This window comes from Aulostomus chinensis, chromosome 13 (genome assembly GCF_037954235.1).
Source record: "Aulostomus chinensis isolate RoL2024-O1b breed Wild chromosome 13, RoL_Achi_v1.0, whole genome shotgun sequence".
NCBI lineage: Eukaryota > Metazoa > Chordata > Actinopteri > Syngnathiformes > Aulostomidae > Aulostomus > Aulostomus chinensis.
Window position 1 is genome coordinate 28,052,526 of NC_141332.1, and position 24,166 is coordinate 28,076,691.

Below are 24,166 nucleotides of genomic sequence, written 5' to 3' on the forward strand. Positions count from 1 at the left end.
CGCTTGACTTAAAATGGCTTCCTGTTCACGTCGATCCCGTCTTTACAGTTTGTCACAATCCTCAAAACGCACCCTCCTGTACTTGCTTCGAACACACAAACTATCAGTTCCCGGACCTAATAGTCTCCCGGTAGTTGGCGCTGCCGCGACCGGGCGTCCGTCCATCGGCCGGGCGCACATCTGCTGCTGCTGCCGCCGGGCGTGTACCTGCTGCCCTGGGCTGCAGTACAACCTAACAACTTAACAGTGTATCGTTTTCCGCCATTTTGGATCCAAGAATGTACCAGAAAAACCGGTAAATGTGACTAGTCGAGAAACTACATGACGCTTTTTTTCGACTGCACACTTCCTTCCTGGCGTCTCGTGTCTCGTTTTGTTGACGTTATAATGGTTCAGTTGACGCATTCATCTAAAATGGCGGCGGCGCTGTTGTAAAAAGGAAGAATGCGTTCCCCCTCCACACTTTGGTACAGTCTTTGGATTTTCCCTCCATGGCCTCATATTTGCAAGCTTTGAATTGCAGTTACCCACCTGACTACAAGTTAAGCCCTAAATTAACACTGACATCGAAATAAACTGGACTCACACGGAAGATGTTGTTCTGGAAGTCATTCATTATGACACAGTCCCGGTGGTCACTGTTCACGAGGTTTGTTTGTTTAAACTTTAGTATAATTATGAATTTGTGTTGTCAGATGTATTCATTTTTCCTGGATGCCTTGAGGCTCCCCAATGCAACAACAAATGTTTGAGCTATATTGAGCTAATAATGGCTACCCTCAAGCTGTCTGACTTAAATAGTGCTTACAGTTAAATTCCTTATTTCCCCCCCAGAACTGAGACTAGATACTCATTTTCTCTTTATCTTTAAAACATAAAAGCTGGTTTTACATGCAAATATGGTCTTTACTTGGAGGTGCTATGGGTCACTGATGTTAACGCCGCTGGAATGTTTCTGTCCGAACAACAGAAAACAAGTTTGCATCCAGATAGTTCGCAAAGCTATGTGGGATTCTGAAGATAAGGCCAGAAACTGAGCTTGGGATAATTCCCCAGCTGGGAATTTCAAACATGACGCTCAACTGTGCAAAATGGACAAAAGGGTCAAATCATAACCCAAATCAGAAACACGAAATAACATGTCATTACTTAACTGTGCAATATTGTAAACTGTGCAATACTCTTTGTCTTAAACTACTGTGCTTTGTAAATCGTTTATGCTTACTCTTACTCTTACAGTTTATCTTGTTTCTTAAAGTCTGCACTTTTCTAATTATTGTAATTTCTTACTTCATAGTACTTGGAGAGCTTTAAAAAACTGAAACAACAGAATTTCCCCCCGGGATTAATAAAGCATTCTGATTCTGATTTGTCTTCACATGAAGTAACCTGATAAACAAGAGGGATAAACTGGGTCCCATTCCGTGTTGCTGTGGCGCCTGTTTGACACCGTGTTCATCATGTTAGACATAGAAACCTTGTCACTCACACAGTGGTGTCTTCATCTCTCACCAGGAGAAGCTGCTCCTGTGGAGGCTGAGGTCTGATGCCAGAGGGGTTCAAAGGAGTGACGGTAAGCGTTCAGTTCCAACTTTCAGAGCAACGCTGGTCCTTTTGTTAGCCAGCAGGGAGGAGATACTTTTGATTTATTAATTGTAGGTTAGGGTTGATTTGATAGGGACAAATATACTACGCTGTCGATAGACCTGCTGAAACCAGCCATGCAATGCAAATATTGGTGTTGGTAGTGAATGCTAATTTGCAATATCTGTTAGGGATGAGGTATGTTTGTGGTCCAATAGGAAGTGGTCATATCCTGGTTCCTGCCCCAGCAGCCAATAGGATCGCTCCATGTGATTGTGGTGATTGAACCAGTAAATCAGCTCTGGTGAACAAAAGTTGATGATCTTCCAGGTTCAGTTCATCAAGATCATCTTCACTGATGAACCCTCTGATGATGCTGGAAGCCTGGACGCTACGGTTAGCAGTGCTAAGCTAACGTGAGCCCAAGGGTGGGCAACCATGTGCCACGGAGGGCTGTGTGTATGCAGGTTTTCCTTCCAACCCAACCCTTTAACTGGTGACCTCACTGATTTACACACCTTCAGCCACAGAGGAGTGTTAATCAGTGAGGTCACCAGTTAAAGTGTTGGGTTGGAAGGAAAACCTGCATACACACAGCCCTCCGTGGCACATGGTTGCCCACCCCTGCGTTAGCCTATGGAGGAGATACACCAGGGTCACATGACCTCAAGGTCACCACCACTAAGCTTCAAGCTTCTTGTGTTTCCCCCTGATGACCTTTTAATGACCTCCATGACCTCTGTAGGCTCCTCTAGATTCTTGTTAGCAACCCAGGTTTTTAAGACTCCACCACTCCAACATCCACCAGTCTGGTGTTTACTGGTGGATCTGATGTAGAACTGAACCTCCACCATCCACCAGTCTGGTGTTTACTGGTGGATCTGATGTAGAACTGAACCTCCAACATCCACCAGTCTGGTGTTTACTGGTGGATCTGATGTAGAACTGAACCTCCAACATCCACCAGTCTGGTGTTTACTGGTGGATCTGATGTAGACCTGAACCTCCAACATCCACCGGTCTGGTGTTTACTGGTGGATCTGATGTAGAACTGAACCTCCAACATCCACCAGTCTGGTGTTTACTGGTGGATCTGATGTAGAACTGAACCTCCACCATCCACCGGTCTGGTGTTTACTTGTGGATCTGATGTAGAACTGAACCTCCACCATCCACCGGTCTGGTGTTTACTGGTGGATCTGATGTAGAACTGAACCTCCACCATCCACCGGTCTGGTGTATACTGGTGGATCTGATGTAGAACTGAACCTCCACCATCCACCGGTCTGGTGTTTACTTGTGGATCTGATGTAGAACTGAACCTCCACCATCCACCGGTCTGGTGTTTACTGGTGAATCTGATGTAGAACTGAACCTCCACCATCCACCAGTCTGGTGTTTACTGGTGGATCTGATGTAGAACTGAACCTCCACCATCCACCGGTCTGGTGTTTACTGGTGGATCTGATGTAGACCTGAACCTCCAGCATGTGTGTGTGTGTTGACGGTCAGGGCTATTTCAATTGTATCCACTCTATTCTCAGGGTTAGTGCTCACAGTGTAACTCCAGAACTGTGTCACTGGACCCTGCTACCCTAAGAGGCATCGGTTGTGGTCTGTGCTGCTTCTCTGCAGCCATCACTCATGTTTGAACATGTCTTGTCCCGCTGGATTTGCATGTTATTGTCGTGGGGATGCTTCATCTCACATGCATGGTCTCAGGATGTGACCCTGATGTACGTGAGCCATAGAGGGTAATAGAAGGCTTCAGCACCCGTCACGTCTTTGTGGATTTTGTGCCTAGAGGCAATGGTTGAATTTCCCTCCCTGTGGTTTAGAAATAAGTGAGCGATGGTTGATACGTGCTGGAATAATGCACCAACAGCGTGGAGTGGTTCTGTTTTTTCAACTCATTCTCATAATTCTCATATTTCTGGGTCAGAACTGTTGGTCGGACTCGTTTGAAGGAGTCTGTTTTCACAGCTCTCTGGAGCTTTCATGGATCCTTTTCATTTGAGTATGATGGACTGCAGCGGTGAGTTGCCTTCCAGCTGCGGATGGTTGATTCATTATCAGTCTCTCAGAAGTCAACATGGATGATGATGATGATGATGAAGCTGTTGTCTCCACTAGGTGGCACTCTTCACCTGCACTTCACACTCAAATCCAACGTCTCCTCTTGTGCTCTCCTACTCATGCCAGGTGCTTCCTCAGGTATTTGTCGTCTTCTGCATCGCTTCAGGTTTCCACAAATTCTTTAAAAAAGAAGCAGCTAACACAGGAACCACTGATCCTCCTTGTGTGTGTCTGGGAAATTCTGCTCGTTCTCATCGTGGTGGGAACTCAGGCAGGAAGGGAACTGAGTCAGAAGCAAATGTGAAAATAAAACAGGAAATAAGAAAAGAGTGAAGCAGACAGAGTGTCGGACGTGCGTCTCCGGCTCTCACCAGCCAGCGGCTGCCCAGTGTCGGGGCATCGGCGGCGTTTTTTAGGATGTTTAGATGTGTCTGGGGGCATCTCAAGGGTTAAACGCCCCTCAGATGGTCAAGTGGGGTCATGACCTCTCGCAGCAGGAGGTCTGCAGGCTTGAGGAGCCACTGATCTGACCAGCTTTGATTCCAGATCAGAAGAGAAAAAGACAGGCTGGAATCCAAACAAAGCTGTCATCCTGGGTTTCTGTCTTTGTGAGGACCAGTTAAGTTCCAGACGGTGAAGCTCAGAACACCTGAGAGAGAACATTCTAACAACATTCATGCTCTCAAGATGAACCAAGTTTGTTCTCTTGTATAGTTTCACTTGTCGTTACCTGGAGAGAAGGCCTTGTCTTCAGGTCGGTGAAGCCGTCCTCCCAGAGCAGCGACGATGCAATAATTAACTTGTGGTCCTGAGAAAACAGCATCAAAAGTGATCACCATCCAAGGCCCTTCCACATCCTCCCTCCCGCTGACGAGAGGTTCCTTCACCATAATCACATGCACTGCAGTGTCTCACTCACTCCGCCGCTGAAAATAGTCCCCAGCGAACAACACAAGTCCCTATTTTTATCCTGCATCTGTTTGTTTACATCGTCAGTGGGAGCCAGAGAGCTGCCAGCCAGGGAGGAAGAGCACGGTGTGAAGTGACGCACACACACGCCTCCTTCAACAGAAGAACAGACAGGTTCAGTTCTCTCAAGGGAAGGTCAGCCTGCCTGACCAAGACCCCGTCAGGACACGGCCTCTCAGGTGTTTTTGGCCTTTTTCTTTGTCTCACAAGTTTCCCAGCAGGCTTCAAGGATGGTAACAATAAAGATGATTACAAATTATAATAAAGGTAATCTTGCATATAATTAATGGAAATTTTCATTAATATGCCTTGTCCCTGCTTTAAAATTGGTGTATCAAATTAAAAATAAAGCATCTTATTATATATGCATTCCTAAATATGTATACCACCAGTTGAGAGTTTTACCTATAAACAACCACGAACTCATGACAGACGGAGAAAGAACCACTGTTGAGGTGGACTGATCCGGATCAGTAGAGTTAGTATTATAATAATAATAATAATAATTAGTCATGAATTAATTAATAATCAGTAGAGTTCTACCAACGGTTCCACAGTTCTCAGAAAGTCCTCTTCTTTTTAGAGGAGAGCTGTGGTTGACTGAACGGACGGTCCGGCGTCACGTCATCTGACGGAATCAGTGTCGTCACTGGCCGACCTCGTGTGCAGGCCCAGCTGCCACCCTGGTAGCGGTAAGTGGCGTCAGCGTGACCTTTTTAGAGGAAATCCACCGAGTCAGAGAGCAAAGCTTTAAAATGTCTACACGGGTTCTTCAGCGTTCCCCCAATGAACCCTGGAACTCATACCAGCCCAGTCAAACATTCCAGCGTTATTGGAGATCCCGAAGAGCAAGAACGACGCGGCGCTGCAGCCCTGCGCCCGTCCGCCAGGAGGCGCCCTGCGACCGCGGCGGCAACGGACCGGAGGCCCGGTGGTCCCGCATCAGAGGGAGCGGACCGAGGGGCATCCGAGTGTCACACGGGACGGGTCAGCAGCAGAGTCCGGAGCCCGCAGGAGAACGCAGCAGCCTGCAGGGTTCCTCGGTACTGATTTACTGGCAGTTGGCAAAGATTTGACAATCCAGGCGCTTCAGATTCTGAGGATGTGTTCAGAATCCTTTCAGAATTGTTCTCTTGATGTTCTGTTGTGGTTCTTCAGAGACCCAGCTTTGCTTTGGTGTCCAGAGGATTCCGGCTCCTGTTCTTAGGTGATCCCAGCTGTTCTAGTTTAGTTTATTCGCTGTTGTTGCCAGGTGCTGATGATTCCCAGAAAGCTCTAGGAGTTCTGGTGGAGGGGTTCTGTAGGTTCTGAGAGGGTCCAGGAGAACCAGAGGAATCCAAGACGTGTTGAAAGGTAATATAGGAAAGATGATTGGAAGGGTTTCTTAGTGGGTTCCACAGAAGGTTGTAGCTGCTGTTGTTCCAGGCTTGGTTCTATCAGAGCTTCAGGGGTTCTTGAAGGTGTTGGGGGTTCTGTGAGGGATCCAGATCAGGTCTCAGCCAGAGGTCTTGAGACAGGTCCAGGGCTTACTGAGGGTTCTTCTGGATTGTGGGCTTTGGCCTAAATGACGAGGTTTCTGGTGTTTTCTGTGACTCCTGTGGGAATCTTCAGAGTCCTGGTGGGTCTCTGCCAGGACTGGGACCACCTCAGGTACGTCTATGTTTTTAAGTACTTGGAAAAAATGGGTGACACATTTAGGGAAAAGGTTCTGGCATGTTCTTAAATGAAGTACCTGCTGAGAGGTTGTTAATGTTCTTCATGTTCACCAAACAGAACTGACCCACACATTTAGATGAAACAGAGATGGAACTACAGCACCAAATAGTGATACATAATTCTGTCTTCAAAACTAGAAAATGACACAATCGGGTGGAAGATTTACACGAAGTGATCCAACAAACCTGTCTCTGATCAGACGGAACACAACAACAACAACAACAACAACAACAACAATAATAATAATAATAATAATAATAATGACAATAATTGCAGTAGTATTTGGGTCCATCTGTTGCCTACTTGCTTCCTTGATCTGGAACCTTATATATAAATATATTAAATTACTTTCTTCATATTTATATATAATATACACACAAAATATAATTTATACGTATAAATTATGTACATAAATTATATATGAAATTATATACACATACACGTGTGTATGTACACATACACACACACACTTATATACGTACTTAAAATGTATGTATATAAGTGTGTGTGTACATATATATTTATATATAATATGTGTTTGTGTGTGTATATATATATAGTATATATACACACATATATATGTATATATACATATATATACACACATATATGTGTGTATATATATATTTATATATAAAATATATATGTATATATATTTTATATATATAAAATATATATACACACACATATATGTGTATATATATATGTATATATTTTATATATGTATATAAAAATATATATACATATATGTGTGTATATATATGTATATATACATATATATGTATATATATTTTATATATATATATAAAAATATATATACATATATATGTGTGTGTATATATGTATATATACACACACATATATATACATATATATTTTATATATATATAAAAATATATATACACATATATGTGTGTGTGTGTACTCCGGGCGTCCCACGGGGCCGCAGCAGATAAATATTTACCCGGAGCTTCTCGCCGGTTTCTCTTAATTCGAGGAGTTCTGCTCAGCCCTGAATTCACCATCGCCATCATCACGACTTTCCACTCTCAGTTAATGATAAAAAGCTCTTATCCGTCCCTATAAACGGCTGCGCGCGTGCGTGTCCGCGTGTTTAACAGTGCAAATTGGCGCCAAACGCTCGTCAGTCAGTGACACGAGGAGGCATCCCGCACCACCCCGCCGACCGCGGCCGATGTGTCCGTCAGCGGGCTTGAAGCCTCGAACCCGCAGAAAGCTGAGCGGAGTCTCAGGCGGGGAATCTGACCTCTGCGCGAGAGGGGACGGAACCGCGCGCGTTTGTGAACCTGTAGCATCTCCACCTGCAGAGGAACCCGAACCTCCCGCGCGACACCGTCCGGGCCCGCCGGCTCAGGGGGTGTAGAGACCACGGCGGTACCGGAGACCGAGACAGAGAAGTCGGTTTCACCTGATTCTGATCATTGATGAACACACACGCACACACACACACACACGCACACACACACACACACACACACACACACACACACACACACACATACATACTCTCTTGTCTCACTCACACACTCTCTCTCTCTCTCTCACACACACACACAGTCTCTTGTCTCACTCACATACTCTCTCTCTCTCTCTCTCTCTCACACACACACACACACAGTCTCTTGTCTCACTCACATACTCTCTCTCTCTCTCTCTCTCTCTCTCACACACACACACACACAGTCTCTTGTCTCACTCACATACTCTCTCTCTCTCTCTCTCTCTCTCTCACACACACACACAGTCTCTTGTCTCACTCACACACACTGTCTCTCTCTCTCTCTCTCTCTCACACACACACACACACACACAGTCTCTTGTCTCACTCACATACTCTCTCTCACACACAAACACATAGTCTCTTGTCTCACTCACACTCTCTCTCTCTCTCTCTCACACACACACACACACACTCTCACTTGCACTCACACTCTCTCTCTCTCTCACACACACACACACACACACACACACACACACTCACTTGCACTTTCTCTCTCTCTCACACACACACACACACTCTCACTCTCCGTCACACACAGTCACGGTCACATACACAAACACACACACACACACACACACTCTCACTCTCCGTCACACACAGTCACGGTCACATACACAAACACACACACACACACTCTCACTCTCCGTCACACACAGTCACGGTCACATACACAAACACACACACACACACTCTCACTCTCTCTCTCACTTCCACCGTGTTTCACGCCGCAAAACACGCGGAAACCCTTATTTGGCGCGCGCTTTGAATACACGATGACGCAGAGGCCGACGTTCTCCAATAAAATTTCGGAGGTGTGGCCTATATTCATGTGGCTTGTCCTAATATGGACCTGGTAACGCCCCCTTTCGGTCCACGCTGGTCCCCCGGGAATCCCGAGTCTCGGACCCCGGGAGAAGGAGCTCTCCGCCGGGACGGAGGAGCCATAAAGAGCCGGGGAGGAGGGGACGGTTCCTCGCTGCCCAATCCCCCGCTTCCCCCGGGAGCAGCGCCGTCTTCGGCCCGGCCCTCCCTCTTGTTTGCTAATCATTTCATTTTACTCCTTTTTGAAGCGCTGGCTTGTTTTTTATCCCACTTTTCATTTCTCCACAATCCGCGGCGGCTCGCCTCCCTCTGATCCCGGCTCTCCCGCTCCGCTCTCCCGCGCCCCGCTCCTCGGCCCACGGCTGCCGGCTCCGTGTCCTGGCTCCTCGGAGATGCTCGCCCCGCTCCGCGCTGCGCTCTCCGCCCTCTTTCAACTTCAGACACGCCGGTTGTGAGCCGCCGCTGTCGGTGCTGGGAAATAAAGCCACCCGGAGAAGCCCAGAGGGATCCGGGCACTTTTCTGGATCAGGACCCGGTACTTGAGGGAAGCTCACTGAGTGTCCCCCTCCCCTCCCCCTCCTCCTCCTCCTCCTCCTCGTCCTCCTCTTATCTCCACCTTAATCCAGGTGGTCCTCCGGCTGTCTGAGTGGCTGCTGCGGGAGGATTACTCTTGTTCTTTGCTGTTTCTGGAGAAGACGAAGCTCCCAGAAGGACACTTTGATGTTCTCCATCCAGGACAGCCTCCCCCGGGGGGCCCTGACCATGAAGGAGGAGCCGCTCCCCACCGGCATGACCCCGGTCCGCTCCTGGATGCAGGGCGCGGGGATCTTGGACGCCAACACTGCGGCCCAGAGGTAAAACACTCCGCGCATCCCAGCCTGTCCTCTCCGCGGCGGTCCGGACCTCGCGAGCCGCCGGGGCCGAACTGTGCCGCGCGGGAGGTTCGGGTTCCTCTGCAGGTGGAACGTCAGTCGGAGCTGCTGCGGGTTTAGAGAGGAGGAACCGGTTCTTCCTCCCCAGAAGAAAACCTCTAAAACTTTTAAAACACACGCGCGCGCACACACACGCGCGCGCACACACACACACACGCGCACACACACACCTGGGTTTTAGTTTTTAAATACATTAAAGTCGCTGGTCGGTCCGCTCGGCCCCCAAACTCAGGTCCGTGAAACCAAACGGACGCGCCGGTCGCCTCGCGCCGCGCGGGGCCGGAGACGTCGGAAGATGATTGACAGAATAAAAACCTGATGATTTTACTCCAAACACCGGAACCGAGCTGCGACGTTTGATACAGGAGAAGAAGAGACGCCCGCCGTCAACGTGAAATACAATGTCGTTAATCTGAAGGTGGAGAACCAGCGCGCCTCAGTTTGACCTTCAGATAAACTCACCGGACCTCAAATCCCTCAAATTAAAAGCAACAAACAAACAAGCAAAGAAACAAACAAAACAACAATTATAAAATCGCGGGCTCGCCGGGAGTCTGAGCTAAAAACTGCGGGTGAAGTTTTAAATTCCCAGAATTTCTCTCAAGTTCTGAACGTCGCGAACTCTCGCGTCTCCTCCAGAGAAGCTGAGCGCTGCGGGATGCGAGCCCAGCCCCAGGAAGGCTGCGTGCTCCTCGGTGAAATGATTGACACCAGCGCTCTCTGCTCCGCTCGGGATATTTAAGCTCATAACTCTGCAGGAAAAACTCGCAATTCCAGCTGTAAAATGTGCTTCGTCTTCAGCTGCGAAAATAACCAGAGAGCCTTTCGTGTGCGTAGTGCATTTTAATAATTATCTTTTTGAGTTTTTTTTCATGAAAATATATTTGAAACTCCTGTTTTACACACTGAATTTTTCATGTTGCAAAATGTGACGTTTGGTCTAAAGAAAAATTAGGCCTGAAACAGAGTCATGAATTTAGAGGGAGAAACGAATATGAACGCTACAGTTAACAGTTATTTGTTCAATTAATGGGATTATTTCCCTGATTCCTCAGTCAAAATTTTCTTGTCTGCAAAAAGAAGAAAATATCATCATGAAGGTCTTTAAATGCTCTTTTGCTTTTCAAAATGTATTTGATAGTCGAGCAGGGCTTCCTGGTCCTGACGGTCGCCTGTCAGACCAGGAAGATTCGACCCCATCAGAGGACTCAGCCAGACAAGTAAATACAAACTCCCCAGGTTTCTCTAAACGTCACAAACCAAACCTCCACTCAGAGAATAAAAACCCCCAAAGATAAAAACGTCTCTGAGGAAGAGGCACCAGAGGAATTCTTCCTTACGAGCCTCAGAGAAAGGAGAGACTCGCCCGGCGACAGGGACCATGTCGGGACACGAGAGGCACTATGAGCTTGAGCTGCGGTCCGGGTCCGACATCCTCCGTCTGCTCACCAACGTGTGACACGGCTGCTGTCAGTCACTGGGAGACGTCCTCAACGCCTCTCCGGCCCTGAAAGCCTTCCTCGGGACTCGGGACTCGAGCCTGAGTGGACTGCAGCTCATGGTCGGCTCCCAGCACATTAGTACACGCGAGTACACGCGAGTACACGAATTGACTCATGAAGTTAGGGTTGTGTGACAGACAACAGACAACATCAGGTCTCTCAGCGTTTGACTCTGTGAGTGCAGGCTGAGACGACTGCTGCGGTTCTTGGCTGGAGGTCTCCCTTCAGCGTCTCCAGCTCCTGGTTCAGTGAAACTTTGTTCAAAACTACAAAACTGCCAGTGGACATGAAACAAAATAAAATCATCAATCAAATAGTAAATGTCAAGAAGAGAGGGTGCCGTCGTAGTAGTGAAGGAGGCGCTGTATTACAGTGGGAAATCTGGGAACCTTCAGCGTTCGAGTCGCCAAGAAGCAGCAGAGGAACGTCCTGCAGCTGTGAGTTGGTCCGTACCGCTGACGAGCCGCTGGCGCTCCAGCGGCGTTTCACATCAGATCGATTCGCCTCCAGATTGAAGGAGTGAGAAGCAGACTAGAAGGTTACTGTGACGGCGAGAACCACCGCCAGCATCTGGCCTCACTGCAGAACATTTACCGTCAACAGTCAGCGTGAGGATCGTGAGAATAACGGGAGGAGGACTCGGGAGAACGTCCCACTCTCCTGTGTCACAAAGACATTTCAAACGTTACATTTTAATATGTCGTATGAAGCAAAATACGTAGCGGAAGCGTGGTGGGATGTGTGAGCAGCATCGCTCTGCCTCCCTGGCAACCGCTGCCCCTCATCCCGCTGGTGCGAGCCTCCATCCAGGTCCCGAGCTCCTTCCTGGCGTCGCTCCTGACCTTTTCACCTCAGGTGTGGCGCCTCCTCATCAGAGTCTGTGTCTTTACTCTCTTCTCTTCAGGTCATTTCAGCTAAAACACATTCAGTTTATTTGTTTCATCGCTGTGATATTCAGATCTATAAAAGTGTGGAAATCTTGGGTCTCTGCTCCTGCCGATGCAGCTAAATCATAAATGATTAATTATGAATCATTTAGATCAGAATGTGCCGCTGAGAGTGTGAGCGCCTTTGTACATGAATCTTTACCCACATCATTTTACATTTGTTCGTTTAAAATGATTAATACCGATGTTGCAGCTTTTTGAAGTTACTAAAATCCATAGTTGCATGAATTCACATCAGACACAGAGGAAATATTCACCCCTACACACCGTTTTGTTTCTTAGATATTTTGATATTGAATTTAAATCCACTTTGTGATATTAGCTTCATGTCACATGACCTTATTCTTTAGTTAAATCAGTTATAAATGGAACTGTGAAATGTGATTTCAGGAAAAAGCGCAGAATGATTATTGATTTTTATTTTGGCTTTTATTCAGCTGAAAGCGCGCGTGCATGTGTGTGTGTGTGTGTGTGTATGTGTGTGTGTGTGAAGAAAATCTTGACCAATATCAGCAGTGTGTCTGATAATCTCAGCACTAATCCACATTATTGATAAATGATCGGTTATCTGATCAGGCTGAGTGCTGGAGGACGAGAGCGTCGCCTGCTTTACATCCTGCTGATGATTCCTGGAAATGGTGTGAAGTGATTGGCTCGTTAATCTGACAGAACGGTTCCACACCCTCACAGATTCACTGCGAATAAACCTGAGTTCAACATCTTTACCAGGAGCCTGTGAAAAGTTTCCAGGAACTCGGAACACGCAACAGAACCGTAGAACAAGAGACTTCAGTCAGCCTGGACATGGCGAACCTTCCTCTACTCTTGAAAAGATGGAAATAGAAATAAAGAGCCCGGCGAGTTTTTCTGCAATTCTCTCTTTGGAGACAAATGTGGAAAAGACGTGTGTGTGTGCGCGTGTGTGTGTGTGCGCGTGTGTGCTCAGGTGAATGTGTCCGGAGGGATTTGAACTTGTAGAAATAGAACACTAAATGTAGAAAAGGTTGTGACAAAGATTTGAGCGTCTGGAGCGTCGTCGTCTCAGCTGGAAGACAGACAGGCCTTATTTTCTCTCTGTTACAGATGCAGAAGGTTGTCTTCTCTCCTGTGTTGGTGGCGTGTGTGTGTGTGTGTGTGTGTGTGTGTGTGTGTGTATTCATCTCTACATTGTAGACCCGGGGCATTATGTTGTATAGTTTCATGAACTTGTTCTCAGCTGGCTGGAGGTCTTGAGACGCGTCTCGTTCATGTCAGTGTTGCTCCGTTGATGGCGAAACTCTGCGGTCAGTCAGAAATGTCTCTCATGTGACAGTGAAATCACAAAAACGCTTCAGAATTGTTTTTCTCTCCGCAACTCAACAGTTGTTGAATTGAAGAAACTCGTGTCACAAGGAAACGTCCTGAACCGGATAGGACGTTCCTCACACTCGGACGTTTACTGCGTTCGCTAGTTCCTAACAACGTATTGTGGGAATTTTCTTCTACAACTCTGAAAAAAGTTTTGTTCATTTTGCACTCACACCAAATACCTCTGTGGAATGTGGAGGCGTGGCATTCCCAGGCCAATCAGAGGAGTTTGTCCCTCTGTGCCTGCACCTGGAGGACGAGAGGCCCCGACCCGCTCTCATCAGGACCGGCGCTGGCAAACGCGATGGCCAGCTCACTCTGACTGGCGGCGCCGTCTCAGCTGCTCAGCAATTGGCGGATGTCAACATAACAACAACAACAATAATAATGATAATAATAATAATAATGACAATAATAATAAAACTATTATTTATGTAATAATAATAATAATTGTAATAATTATAATCATCATGGTTGGTGTTGTCAGGTCAAGCTTTGCGGAAACCCTAAAATCATTCCAAAGGAACCTTTCCATAGATCATCAGCTATCAGCTAATATGATCAGAAAATAATTTGATCAATAATAAGTTGTCATGGCGATATTATTGTGTTACTCCGCACAATGGAGCAATAAAGATCAACAGGAGCATCAACAAATATAAGCGCTGTCAGTATCAGAGGCCCCTCTGTCCTCGTGGGTCAGCTCGTCCCCCTTCGTCTTCTCACCACGGCGTTCTGGGAACGTTTGGTTTCAGGTTTTCATGTGATCGATGGAGCAAGGGTTCCCAAAGTGAGGGTCAGGACCCACCAGAGAGTCACAAGATGATTTCCAGATCAAAAAAAGTGAAAGTCACTGAGAAGAATAATATGAAAATTAGGAATGGAATTTCTATCAAATTTAGACCGGCTGTGAGTGTGTGTGTGTGTGTGTGTGTGTGTGTGAGTGTGTGTGTGTGTGAGTGTGTGTGTGTGTGTGAGTGTGAGTGTGTGTGTGTGTGTGTGTGTGTGTGTGTCTGCGAGTGAGTGTGTGTGTCTGTGAGTGAGTGTGTGTGTGTCTGTGTGTGTGTGTGAGTGTGAGTGTGTGTGTGTGAGTGAATGTGTGTGTGTGTCTGCGAGTGTGTGTGTGTCTGTGAGTGTGTGTGTGTGTGTCTGTGTGTGAGTGTGTGTGAGTGTGAGTGTGTGTGTGTGTCTGCGAGTGAGTGTGTGTGTCTGTGAGTGAGTGTGTGTGTGTCTGTGTGTGTGTGTGAGTGTGAGTGTGTGTGTGTGAGTGAATGTGTGTGTGTGTCTGCGAGTGTGTGTGTGTCTGTGAGTGTGTGTGTGTGTGTCTGTGTGTGAGTGTGTGTGTGTCTGTGAGTGTGTGTGTGTGTGTGTCTGTGAGTGAGTGTGTGTGTGTGAGTGAGTGTGTCTCTGTGAGTGTGTGTGTTTGAGTGAGTGTGTGTCTGTGAGTGAGTGTGTGTGTGTGTCTGTGAGTGAGTGTGTGTGAGTGTGTGTGTCTGTGAGTGTGTGTGTGTGTGTGTCTGTGAGTGAGTGTGTGTCTGTGAGTGTGTGCGTGTGTCTGTGAGTGTCTGTGTGTCTGTGTGTGTGTGTGTCTGTGAGTGTGTGTGTGTGTGTGTCTGAGTGAGTGTGTGTGTGTGTCTGTGAGTGTGTGTGTGTCTGTGAGTGAGTGTGTGTGTGTGAGTGAGTGTGTGTCTCTGTGAGTGTGTGTGTGTGAGTGAGTGTGTGTCTGTGAGTGAGTGTGTGTGTGTGTCTGTGAGTGAGTGTGTGTCTGTGAATGAGTGTGTGAGTGAGTGTGTGTGTGTCTGTGAGTGTGTGTGTGTGTCTGTGAGTGAGTGTGTGTCTGTGAGTGTGTGCGTGTGTCTGTGAGTGAGTGTGTGTCTGTGAGTGTGTCTGTGTGTGTGTGTCTGTGAGTGTGTGTGTGTGTGTCTGTGAGTGTGTGTGTGTGTGTCTGTGAGTGAGTGTGTGAAGTGTGTGTGTGTCTGTGAGTGTGTGTGTGTGTCTGTGAGTGAGTGTGTGTCTGTGAGTGTGTCTGTGAGTGTGTGTCTGTGTGTGTGTATAAAGGTTGTTGAATCTTGAATCTGAATTATGTACTTCATTCATCGAGGCCGCCCCCCTCACTCCGGCCGGCCGGGCGAGGCAGAAGGCCGCCCATGGGCTCGGTGCGTTTGGAGAATGTTTGTGGGTCGGCGCCATCTCAGATGTGCTTCCTTGTGAGGAGTAGTTGGGTCTCTTGAAACTAAATGAGAGGACAGAGCTGCAGGTCTGCTCCGTGGTTGGACGGCTTCAGGTGTGACGCGAAGGACACAGACTCGGTTTGAAGGTGGACTACGTGGGGCACTCTTGTTGGAGGGGTGGGTCATGACTACTTTGGATGGTTAAATTAAACAAGTGCAGTTACTTATTGATGGGTGAAGATGATGACCTCAGCACTCAGGGGCAGCCCAAATGTTGGAGAAGCCAGGTTGTGACCGGCGGTGTGATCCCCGGGCTGGTGGGACCGAAGAGTTGTCAGCGCCGCTGAGGCTCCGGTGGCAGCAGACTGCAGACTCAGCCAAGGGTACAGGAAGTCCTGAGTGGCTGAGTGAGGCAGCTCCAGGTGTGAACATGCCAGGGAAGCTGGTATACCTGATCGAGGTCAGTCGTGCGTAGTACCACGAGTTGGGCTGAAGTTCTGGTTCTGACTCACCTCGGGTGTTCAAAAGCTCCTCGAGACAAACAGGGCCCTGTAACACATCTGAGTTTCTTTGAATCATCAGCTTTTGCTCAGATGCTCATCAGAGGTGGGCGGAGCCACCTTTCAGACAACGATCCACCAACGTGTGTTTGGAGTCCAGTTCCAGTCAGATTTTTGTCTCACATCTTGTCAAAGTGTCTCTATGTGAGACAGGTTTTCAGGTCAGTGAGGAAATGCAGTGTGTTTATCCATGCAAGTGGGACTTTGTATTCTAGTTTTGGGTGTCGTGAAGGACTGACGAGGGAGATGAGAGGACTTGATTCTGAGGATAATTGAGTCTCTTTCCAAAATCCTTAAATTGATCTCGCAGATTCCACTGACGACGATTTTATCTTGTCATGAGTTAAATGATTTTGTGAAGAGTGGACGTTCCTGCAATGCCCATATTTGTCCCCTGGATATAAGGAGGAGGCTATGAGGTCAGAGGGGTGGAGACCAGGTGAAGAGCTGTGGGTTGGATGTTCCTCACCTGTGTGACTTCGTCTATCTGCCGAGGGACATTTGTAGTCGTAGAGATTCTGGCAGTGATGGATTTTGTCAGAGTGCTGCAACTTATCATGGCAGTCCAAGAAGGACGTGGGGTCAACAGCAGTGTCCACCACCTTTAACACACACACACACACACACACACACACACACACACACACACACACACACACACACACACACACACACACACATGGCCAGCCCATTGGTTTGTTAACCTGCTCACCATCCTCTCAGATGCAGCTTTTGTGTGTGTGTGTGTGTGTGCGTGTGTGTGTGTGTGTGTGTGTGTGTGAGAAACAGCAGAATAGAGGAAAAAATGCCACCGCATTTGACATGAACTAGAACTCAGATTTCCAGAACCTTGAACACAACATACAGGTTTGACTATTTAAAGCTTTCGTCATCAGACAAGCCGACATGTTCTGATCACATGATGGAGGCCCCGGCTGTCTGGGACTCATTGGCAGACCGGCCCACTTCATGCATGGTGTTGGGGACCAGCCAGCCGGCAACACAAGTTTTATGTAACTTGATGGGGAGAAAAAAACACCTGCATTTCACGTTGTTTTGGGCCATAATTTGATTGGTAATCAATGACCTGAACCCTTGAGTAGCCGAGAGTGAAACAGTGACAGCATGTAGGGACTTTGATCCTGGATCATTGGTGCAATGGTCTGTTAGACATGTAGGATTGAATGACACTGTCTATACCCTGAGTAAACCTCTAGAGGGCAACATAATTACAACAAGAAGCCCATTTCAATAAAATGGTATTTAAAAGAAGATGAACAACAAAGCTAACAAAGGCACATAAAAACTTGACCCAGAACATTTATGATGATGAAAACTAAACTGAAAATAGAAACCTGACATTTGAAAACTAAAACCTTAAAATGGGAACAATCCTGGCCCAGCAGCTCGGACGATCGCTTGGTCCGCTGTACTCAACACCTTTCCTCTCTTTACCATTTGATGGATGATGTCATATCTTTGCCGGACTCAGGTGCATGTTCAGAAAGTGCTGGGTGTGGCAACGTCAGATTCTTGTCTGGTGGTGACGGCTGAACCCCAACGACCACCAAACAAGTCCGTGATTTTCTTACTTGTTGCTGCAACTTCCTGGAGGTGTTTCTTTTTTATCCCTTGCTTTACATTTTTATGCTCCGTCGGCCCCGATCGCGCTGGCCCACTGTCCACCGAAGCTGTTTACGCTGTTAGTGCAGTGTGATTGATTGACAAGTGACAGTGACAGCTGCAACAGCCAGAGGAAATGGGTGGGACATACCAACATTGACCAAATTTGATTGGCTATTATCAGTGCAGGCAGGCAGTGATACGTGAACACGCATAATGGACCCCGGCCCGACCTACCCCCCACCACCAGCCATTTAACGCTGTTGGCTGTTGCACTAAACTTGTTTCTCCTCCTTTTTCTTTTTTTCTGGTGGCCCACCGGGGAAATCCCTGGCTTCCCGTGCGCCAATCCACCCTTGGCGTCAACAGCAGCCAACCAGTCAATACAGAGCCGCTGAAATGTTCCGTATGGTGACATGTTTCCAAACAGCAGACGAACTGGAGAACCTTCCAGCTGGGGGCTGGTGGACGGTCCATCACTGAGCATCATGGGGGGGTCTGCTGGGAGTTCAGTGGCGGCGGCGCCACCATGGAGGAACAAATGCCTGCTGACTGATTTCCATTTGTGCACCTTAATAGTGTGTGTCATTCCTAATTAGGGCGCCTGGCTCGGAGAATCGGCGGCTCGGTGCTGCGATGGCTGCTCCTGTCATGCTGCAATTACCAACAAATTAGTCTTTAGACGGAGGGCGCTTCTGCACACGCTCACTCTCCCCTCCTGACCTCGTCTGTGTGTGAGAGAACAGTACGCGTGATAATTAGTGTGTTGTGCGAGGTGCTCGCCGTGTGAGGAAGCGTCTTAATGGAAAGACGGACGTGGACTCGCAGCTGTCGGCTCGCCATCGTCAGCAGTGGGCGAGGCGTCGACGGACGTCCGTCTGCAGCAGGAAACCCCAAATAAAATAAATTAAAATGAAATTTGGACTCAACTGACAGACACGTCCGGTACCTGCTCACCTCCTCGGTGTTCCTGCACGCCCTTCGTCATTACATCACAATTAATACATTTGAATGAAACAAGAAGAAAAAACAACTGATAACTAATTCATTAAATTATCACTTTCACAGCTGCCACAATTAATCGATTACCAAACGCAAGAAAATTAATTGTCAGTTGTTTTGATCATCGATGAGTCTTTTCAGTATTTTTCAAGCAAACATGTTCCCAACTCTTCAGAATCAGGATGTAACTCATGGCAGAGAACGTCGAGTGTTTGACGTTGCCAGGGTCTCTGGGTTCTGGAGGGTTAGGGTTTAGGCTCCTCTGTTCGTCTGCCTGACGGTTCCAAACTAACCCAGCAGCAGGTGGTCCGGGACACGGCTGCTGCAGCTGAGCCGCCAGCCCAGTAAGAGGGTCGCTGTCATCACGTTTAAAAGACGGATCGTGGAAGAAGGCAAATGTGTGTCAGGAATGTATTGTAGTTTATGACTTTGTAAGGGTACTTTTACTGAAGTACCCTTCACACACGTGGCTGGGCTGTGTGTGAAGGGTACTTCCTGTCACTTCTCCACTATGACCTGGAAGTGTGTAAAACTACTAATTGTGTATTAATTGCATCAAGGGTTAAAGTTGTGATATTGAGATACTGATGAGACTGCGATCAGCTTGTGAAAGTAGTGGAAGACCCCCCCTCCGCTCGTTGCCATGGCCGCATTCCAAACCGCTATAGATGTCAGTTACACATCGCGGGCTTGTGACCGTCGGTCAGACGACAGTCAAACCCATGAACCCGTCTGGTGCTGGAATGCCAGTCCTGATCCGACTGGCCCGTTCAGTTCAGTCAGGACGGAGGGACGGCACCCCAGGTGTTCACAGTCACACTGAACACAGCAGAACCTGTTCTAACAGAAGAACCGAGGCAGGGTTCTGAGGTCTGACGTCCTTGATATAACGCAGGGCAGGAGAAGAGAGAGAGTTTCATCTATTGATTCACTTAATGAGTGTTTCGATTCGACAGTGAAAACACACACGCACGACCAAGCAGGTGTGTGAGTGTGTGTGTAGGCTGGTATCTGGCAGATGGTTTGAGTGTTCTGGCTGGGTTTGAAGGTTCCCGTTAGAACTAGTTTTTAACTCGGTTCAGCTAGTCCTCACTGGAGTGTTTACTGGTTTTAAACAGGTGAGACAGTATTAACCTCTTGAATATCAAATATATCAAAATGCTAAATACTGAAAGGACGAGGAACTCGTGCTAACGAGCTTGCTCAGTCAAACAGTTCCCTCTGCTAGAGCTGTTCTGTAGTCCTGTTGGATTACAAAAACTCCTCCTCCCTGACACGCGAACTTCCTGTTGGACGACGAAAACCCCTCCTCCCTGACATGCTAACTTCCTGTTGGACGACGAAAACCCCTCCTCCCTGACATGCTAACTTCCTGTTGGACGACGAAAACCCCTCCTCCCTGACATGCTAACTTCCTGTTGGACGACGAAAACCCCTCCTCCCTGACATGCTAACTTCCTGTTGGACGACGAAAACCCCTCCTCCCTGACATGCTAACTTCCTGTTGGACGACGAAAACCCCTCCTCCCTGCTGACTACTAAAAGGACCAGCGTTCCTTTGCGTGTGATCAGCTGAGAAAGTCTCTGGACCCAGAGACCCAACAAGCAGCTTCGGACTCTTGATGTCAGCAGGAACAATCACAAAATAACAACGCACATCTGAGCAGCACAGGAAGTTTCTTAAATCTCGCAGATCTTCCACATTTTAGACACTTTCTCCAAACTTCAGTGAGCAGCTTTGACCTCTTTGGAACTTTCAGATCTGCACGCAAATGTGAACCAGGAGAGTAAAGCAGCTGAGGCCCATTCAGACCAGTAGATCCTTACTGGGACCACTGGCTGACAGAACACAAATACTCTGAATGTGTGTGTGTGTGTGCGCGCGTGTGTGAACTGGACCACTGTCATGCTCAGTAATTGTTTGCAGAGTGCCTGACACGACTCCCACTGACCTTTAATTTCAGGCTCTGTGGTACAAACGTGCCGGTCGGCGGCCCTCGTTTGCCTCCCTGTGGTTGTTTGTGTGTGTGTGTGTGTGTGTGTGTGTGTGTGTGTGTGCGCATGTGAGTGCATGTGTGGGTGTTTGTGTGCTTGTGTGTGTGATTTTTCCTCTCAGGTTGTTGGCGTGTGATTTACACTCTGGGCATGTTCGAGCGAGCCGGGTGCCATCGATACTGTTTTTATTACACCTTGTGCCAAGTGCTAACAGCCGGATACAAGTCGCACTGACGAGTGGATGCAGCCGCAATTAGCATAATTGAAATAATAATGATGCTAACGAGCTTTCTGAGTGGAGGCAGAGCAGTGAGAGGATGAGGATGGCGGCGGCGGTGGCGATAGGCTGTCTGGAGGGCCGCTGAAAAGCATTGTGTGTAATTGTTATAATGGGGTGTTTAAGTGGTGGAAGTGATGCTTTCATGGCGTTCTGGATGACGCAGGTGCCAAATTCACCACAGTTGTTTGTCTCTGTTTGTTTTTAGTAATTTAAAAGTTAAACAAGTGTCAGTTCTGCCAAAAACTGTCACGTCTGTAAAAAAGGTCAATTCTGAGGATGTTTCAGCCAGTAAACTAACGCAGATTTATTACATTCTAAAAGAGTTCTTTATCAAAAGAATGATGTCATTGTGGACCACACACAACTGATGGGTTCCAGGAAGGTTCCAGAAGCAAGTGAACCTCTGGGATTTCATGGAAGGAACTGCACTTAAAGAGATGTGGACCCTCACATTGAACTGGAGGGTTCAAAAAAACACCAAGCAGCGCCCTGATGGTGCAGATATGGGTCCCCCTGCTGGTCAGGTGGGTGCTTGTAACATAAGCAGTGGTCCCTAACACCAAGTCCAGGGTCAACATCAGTGACCTTTACGTCGAGGTACCCTTGAATTCAGGACGGGTCGACTTGCATCATCGGACGTCTGTAAATCAGAACTTCATTCAGAAAACAAGCATTTTACAGTGACTTGCTTGTGTCTCTGTGTCTCGACGTCAGCGTCATGATGTCGTGCCTTGTTTCTGTCTGCTTATTGGAGTGACACCTCGCGTCTGACGGGACTCTCTGTTGTTCTCTGTATGATGAATATGTAGGAACTTTTATTTGTATCCATTTGGAACATTTCCATCAACTGAACATGGATGAGACTCGGAACCCGTTTGATCTGCTCATGGGGGAGTGACTGCGGTATTTCAGCCTCCAATCAGGTAGCGGCGTCTTAAAAACGGCGTCATGCATCAAACGACTTGAACGGTTGGAAGTCATGATGTCACGTTGTAAACCCCGGATCGCGCATCATCCTGCTCGCTGCAGCGATGTGTTCCATCTGATGTTGGTAGAGTGAAGCAGACACCCTGGATGGAACGACATGTTGCGATGAACGCACGGGCGGAGCAGATGTTCACAGGCAGCCGCTGAACACATTTGCTGGTGAACGTGTTGAAGTCTGATTTGTATTGCTGTTATTTTATTCCAACACTGTTGTGTTGCTGGCAGCAGCACTCAGAGAGCCGCTGGTACACACCTGAGCGCCGCTGCTCCTCCTCCTCCGGCATCGTCTCTCTCCAAACTCTGCCAGTCAGAGACTCAGCTCGCCACAAAGCGGCTACAAATGAGGCGTTAAGCATGGCTAATGTGGGTGCAGAAAGGTCACGGCTGTATTAATCTGCCGTCGGGGGAATCCTCCGCTGAGCCGGGAGGGAAAGAACCGGCCAGCTTCCAAAAACAACCCCGGGAAGAAAACGAAGAGCATGAATAAATATTACTCTGCCCGGGCGATGGTATTGATCATAAAGTGTTTTAGGAAACAAAGCGAGCAGGGAAATGAGATTGATGTAAAAATATTCTGCTGCCGTTTCCCCCTCAGACGCTGCTGGTTCCCGCGGCTGAGAGCGCAGGCCGCTTCCTGGAGGACCCGGCAGTTTCATTTCAGGAGCAACACGGAATTTATTCACTTCTCCCAAAATCAGCAGCTTGGTGATGTGTTTTTTTAAATCTTAAAAAAAAAAATCAGGTTGCCGGTTTCCTCTGTGTGACCTTTGACCCTGGGTAACTGATCATCATCAACATCAACCAAAATGAAGGAGTGCATGTGCTGGTGCTCTGACGTTATTTAAATGTAGTGATTCCAGTTGGCAGGTATTCACACCAGCAGAAGCCGAACATCGCAGTTTCACCTCTGAAGTGTGAAATGTAGTTTCCAGTTACGATGCAGACGCTGGTCCTGCTTCCTTCGTTTCTGAAGCATTTCAAACAACATTTGTTGTTCAGCAGGTTTCTGACTCCATCACGATCTGTTCTGTGAGGAGCCTTTATGTTTTTAGTATTGACAACATTTTAAATGAGACGTGGAGAATAAAGAATGAATCTGCAGCTCCAAAACGATTTACACCTCCTTACTAAATCAGCTGCTCGTTAGTCGGCCTTCATCATCCAGTTTCTGTGAAGACAAAAATTAGATTTTCAGGTTTTGCTGCCAAATCACACATTTTAATTATTTTACTGCTGTAAAAGCAAGTTGAAGCACATAAACAGCAGCCTGAGATCTACTCATGATAAAGTTCCCTCTGAAAACAAATAAATTAATGAGATTTTAAAGCTGCAGTTTATCTGTTGACGTTCTAGAAACAGCTTCAGACTCGTGACACACTTTCTCCCCAAAATAAGATCTTTTGTCGATAATAAACCTCCATAAATCTGTGGAGACGTGAGAGAGAAACCTGAGAATCATCCAGATCTCCTGCTGTTGATGGAGGGAGCTGACAGAATGCCTGCCAGCCCCTGTTAGCCGCCCCACTAGCATTGAGGGAAATGTATTTCCACAACTGAAAGCAGGATTATTCTCTTAAATCAAAGGCAGAGGCAACAACCAACCCATGAGCTCTTGTCACCGGGACCTTGACCTTTGACTTCCCCCTCGTTTTGCTATGGAGACACCAGGTTGTTATGTCTGACGCTGTCAGGGGCTAAAGGAAATAGAAATTTGTGATATTTTATCTCCTTTCACATGATTCATTTCAAATGTTTCTTAATATTTATGTGTGTTTAATTTGCAACGGATCACAGATACATATAATATTTTAGAGATTTGAGAGCCACTGATGTTATAATATGTTCTTCCCAATTGTTGCCTTGATTGTGTTGTTTCCATGGAGATGCTGGATTGATGGGTGAATGAGAACAGCGACACAGTAAAAACCCTCGTCAGCTACTCAGCGTTCACGGGGTTAATAACCTTCCAAATACAGACAGAAAGTCCAACATCAGTTGTTAAACTGTGGGGGTCAGAGATGAGGGAGGCTACGCACACACACACACACACACACACACGCACACACACACGCACACACACACACGCACACACACACATGCACACACACACACACACACACACACCTAATGT

At 47.4% G+C, this 24,166-nt stretch overlaps 1 protein-coding gene across 4 annotated transcripts in view; it reads left to right on the top strand.

The window, feature by feature from the left end:
- Positions 1 to 24,166, top strand: part of LOC147251600 (transcription factor COE3) — a 150,235-nt gene continuing 126,069 nt past the window's right edge. For 3 of the 4 annotated variants that reach the window (XM_086222404.1, XM_086222406.1, XM_086222405.1), the window contains exons 1-3: positions 1 to 649; positions 1,516 to 1,573; positions 9,316 to 9,543. In XM_086222404.1, the coding sequence (XP_086078530.1) occupies positions 9,410 to 9,543 (134 nt within the window). In that variant the 5' untranslated portion in view covers positions 1 to 649; positions 1,516 to 1,573; positions 9,316 to 9,409. Of the gene's footprint in view, positions 650 to 1,515; positions 1,574 to 5,595; positions 5,673 to 9,315; positions 9,544 to 24,166 lie in introns of those variants that run through there. The other variant, XM_086222402.1, reaches the window with a different exon arrangement.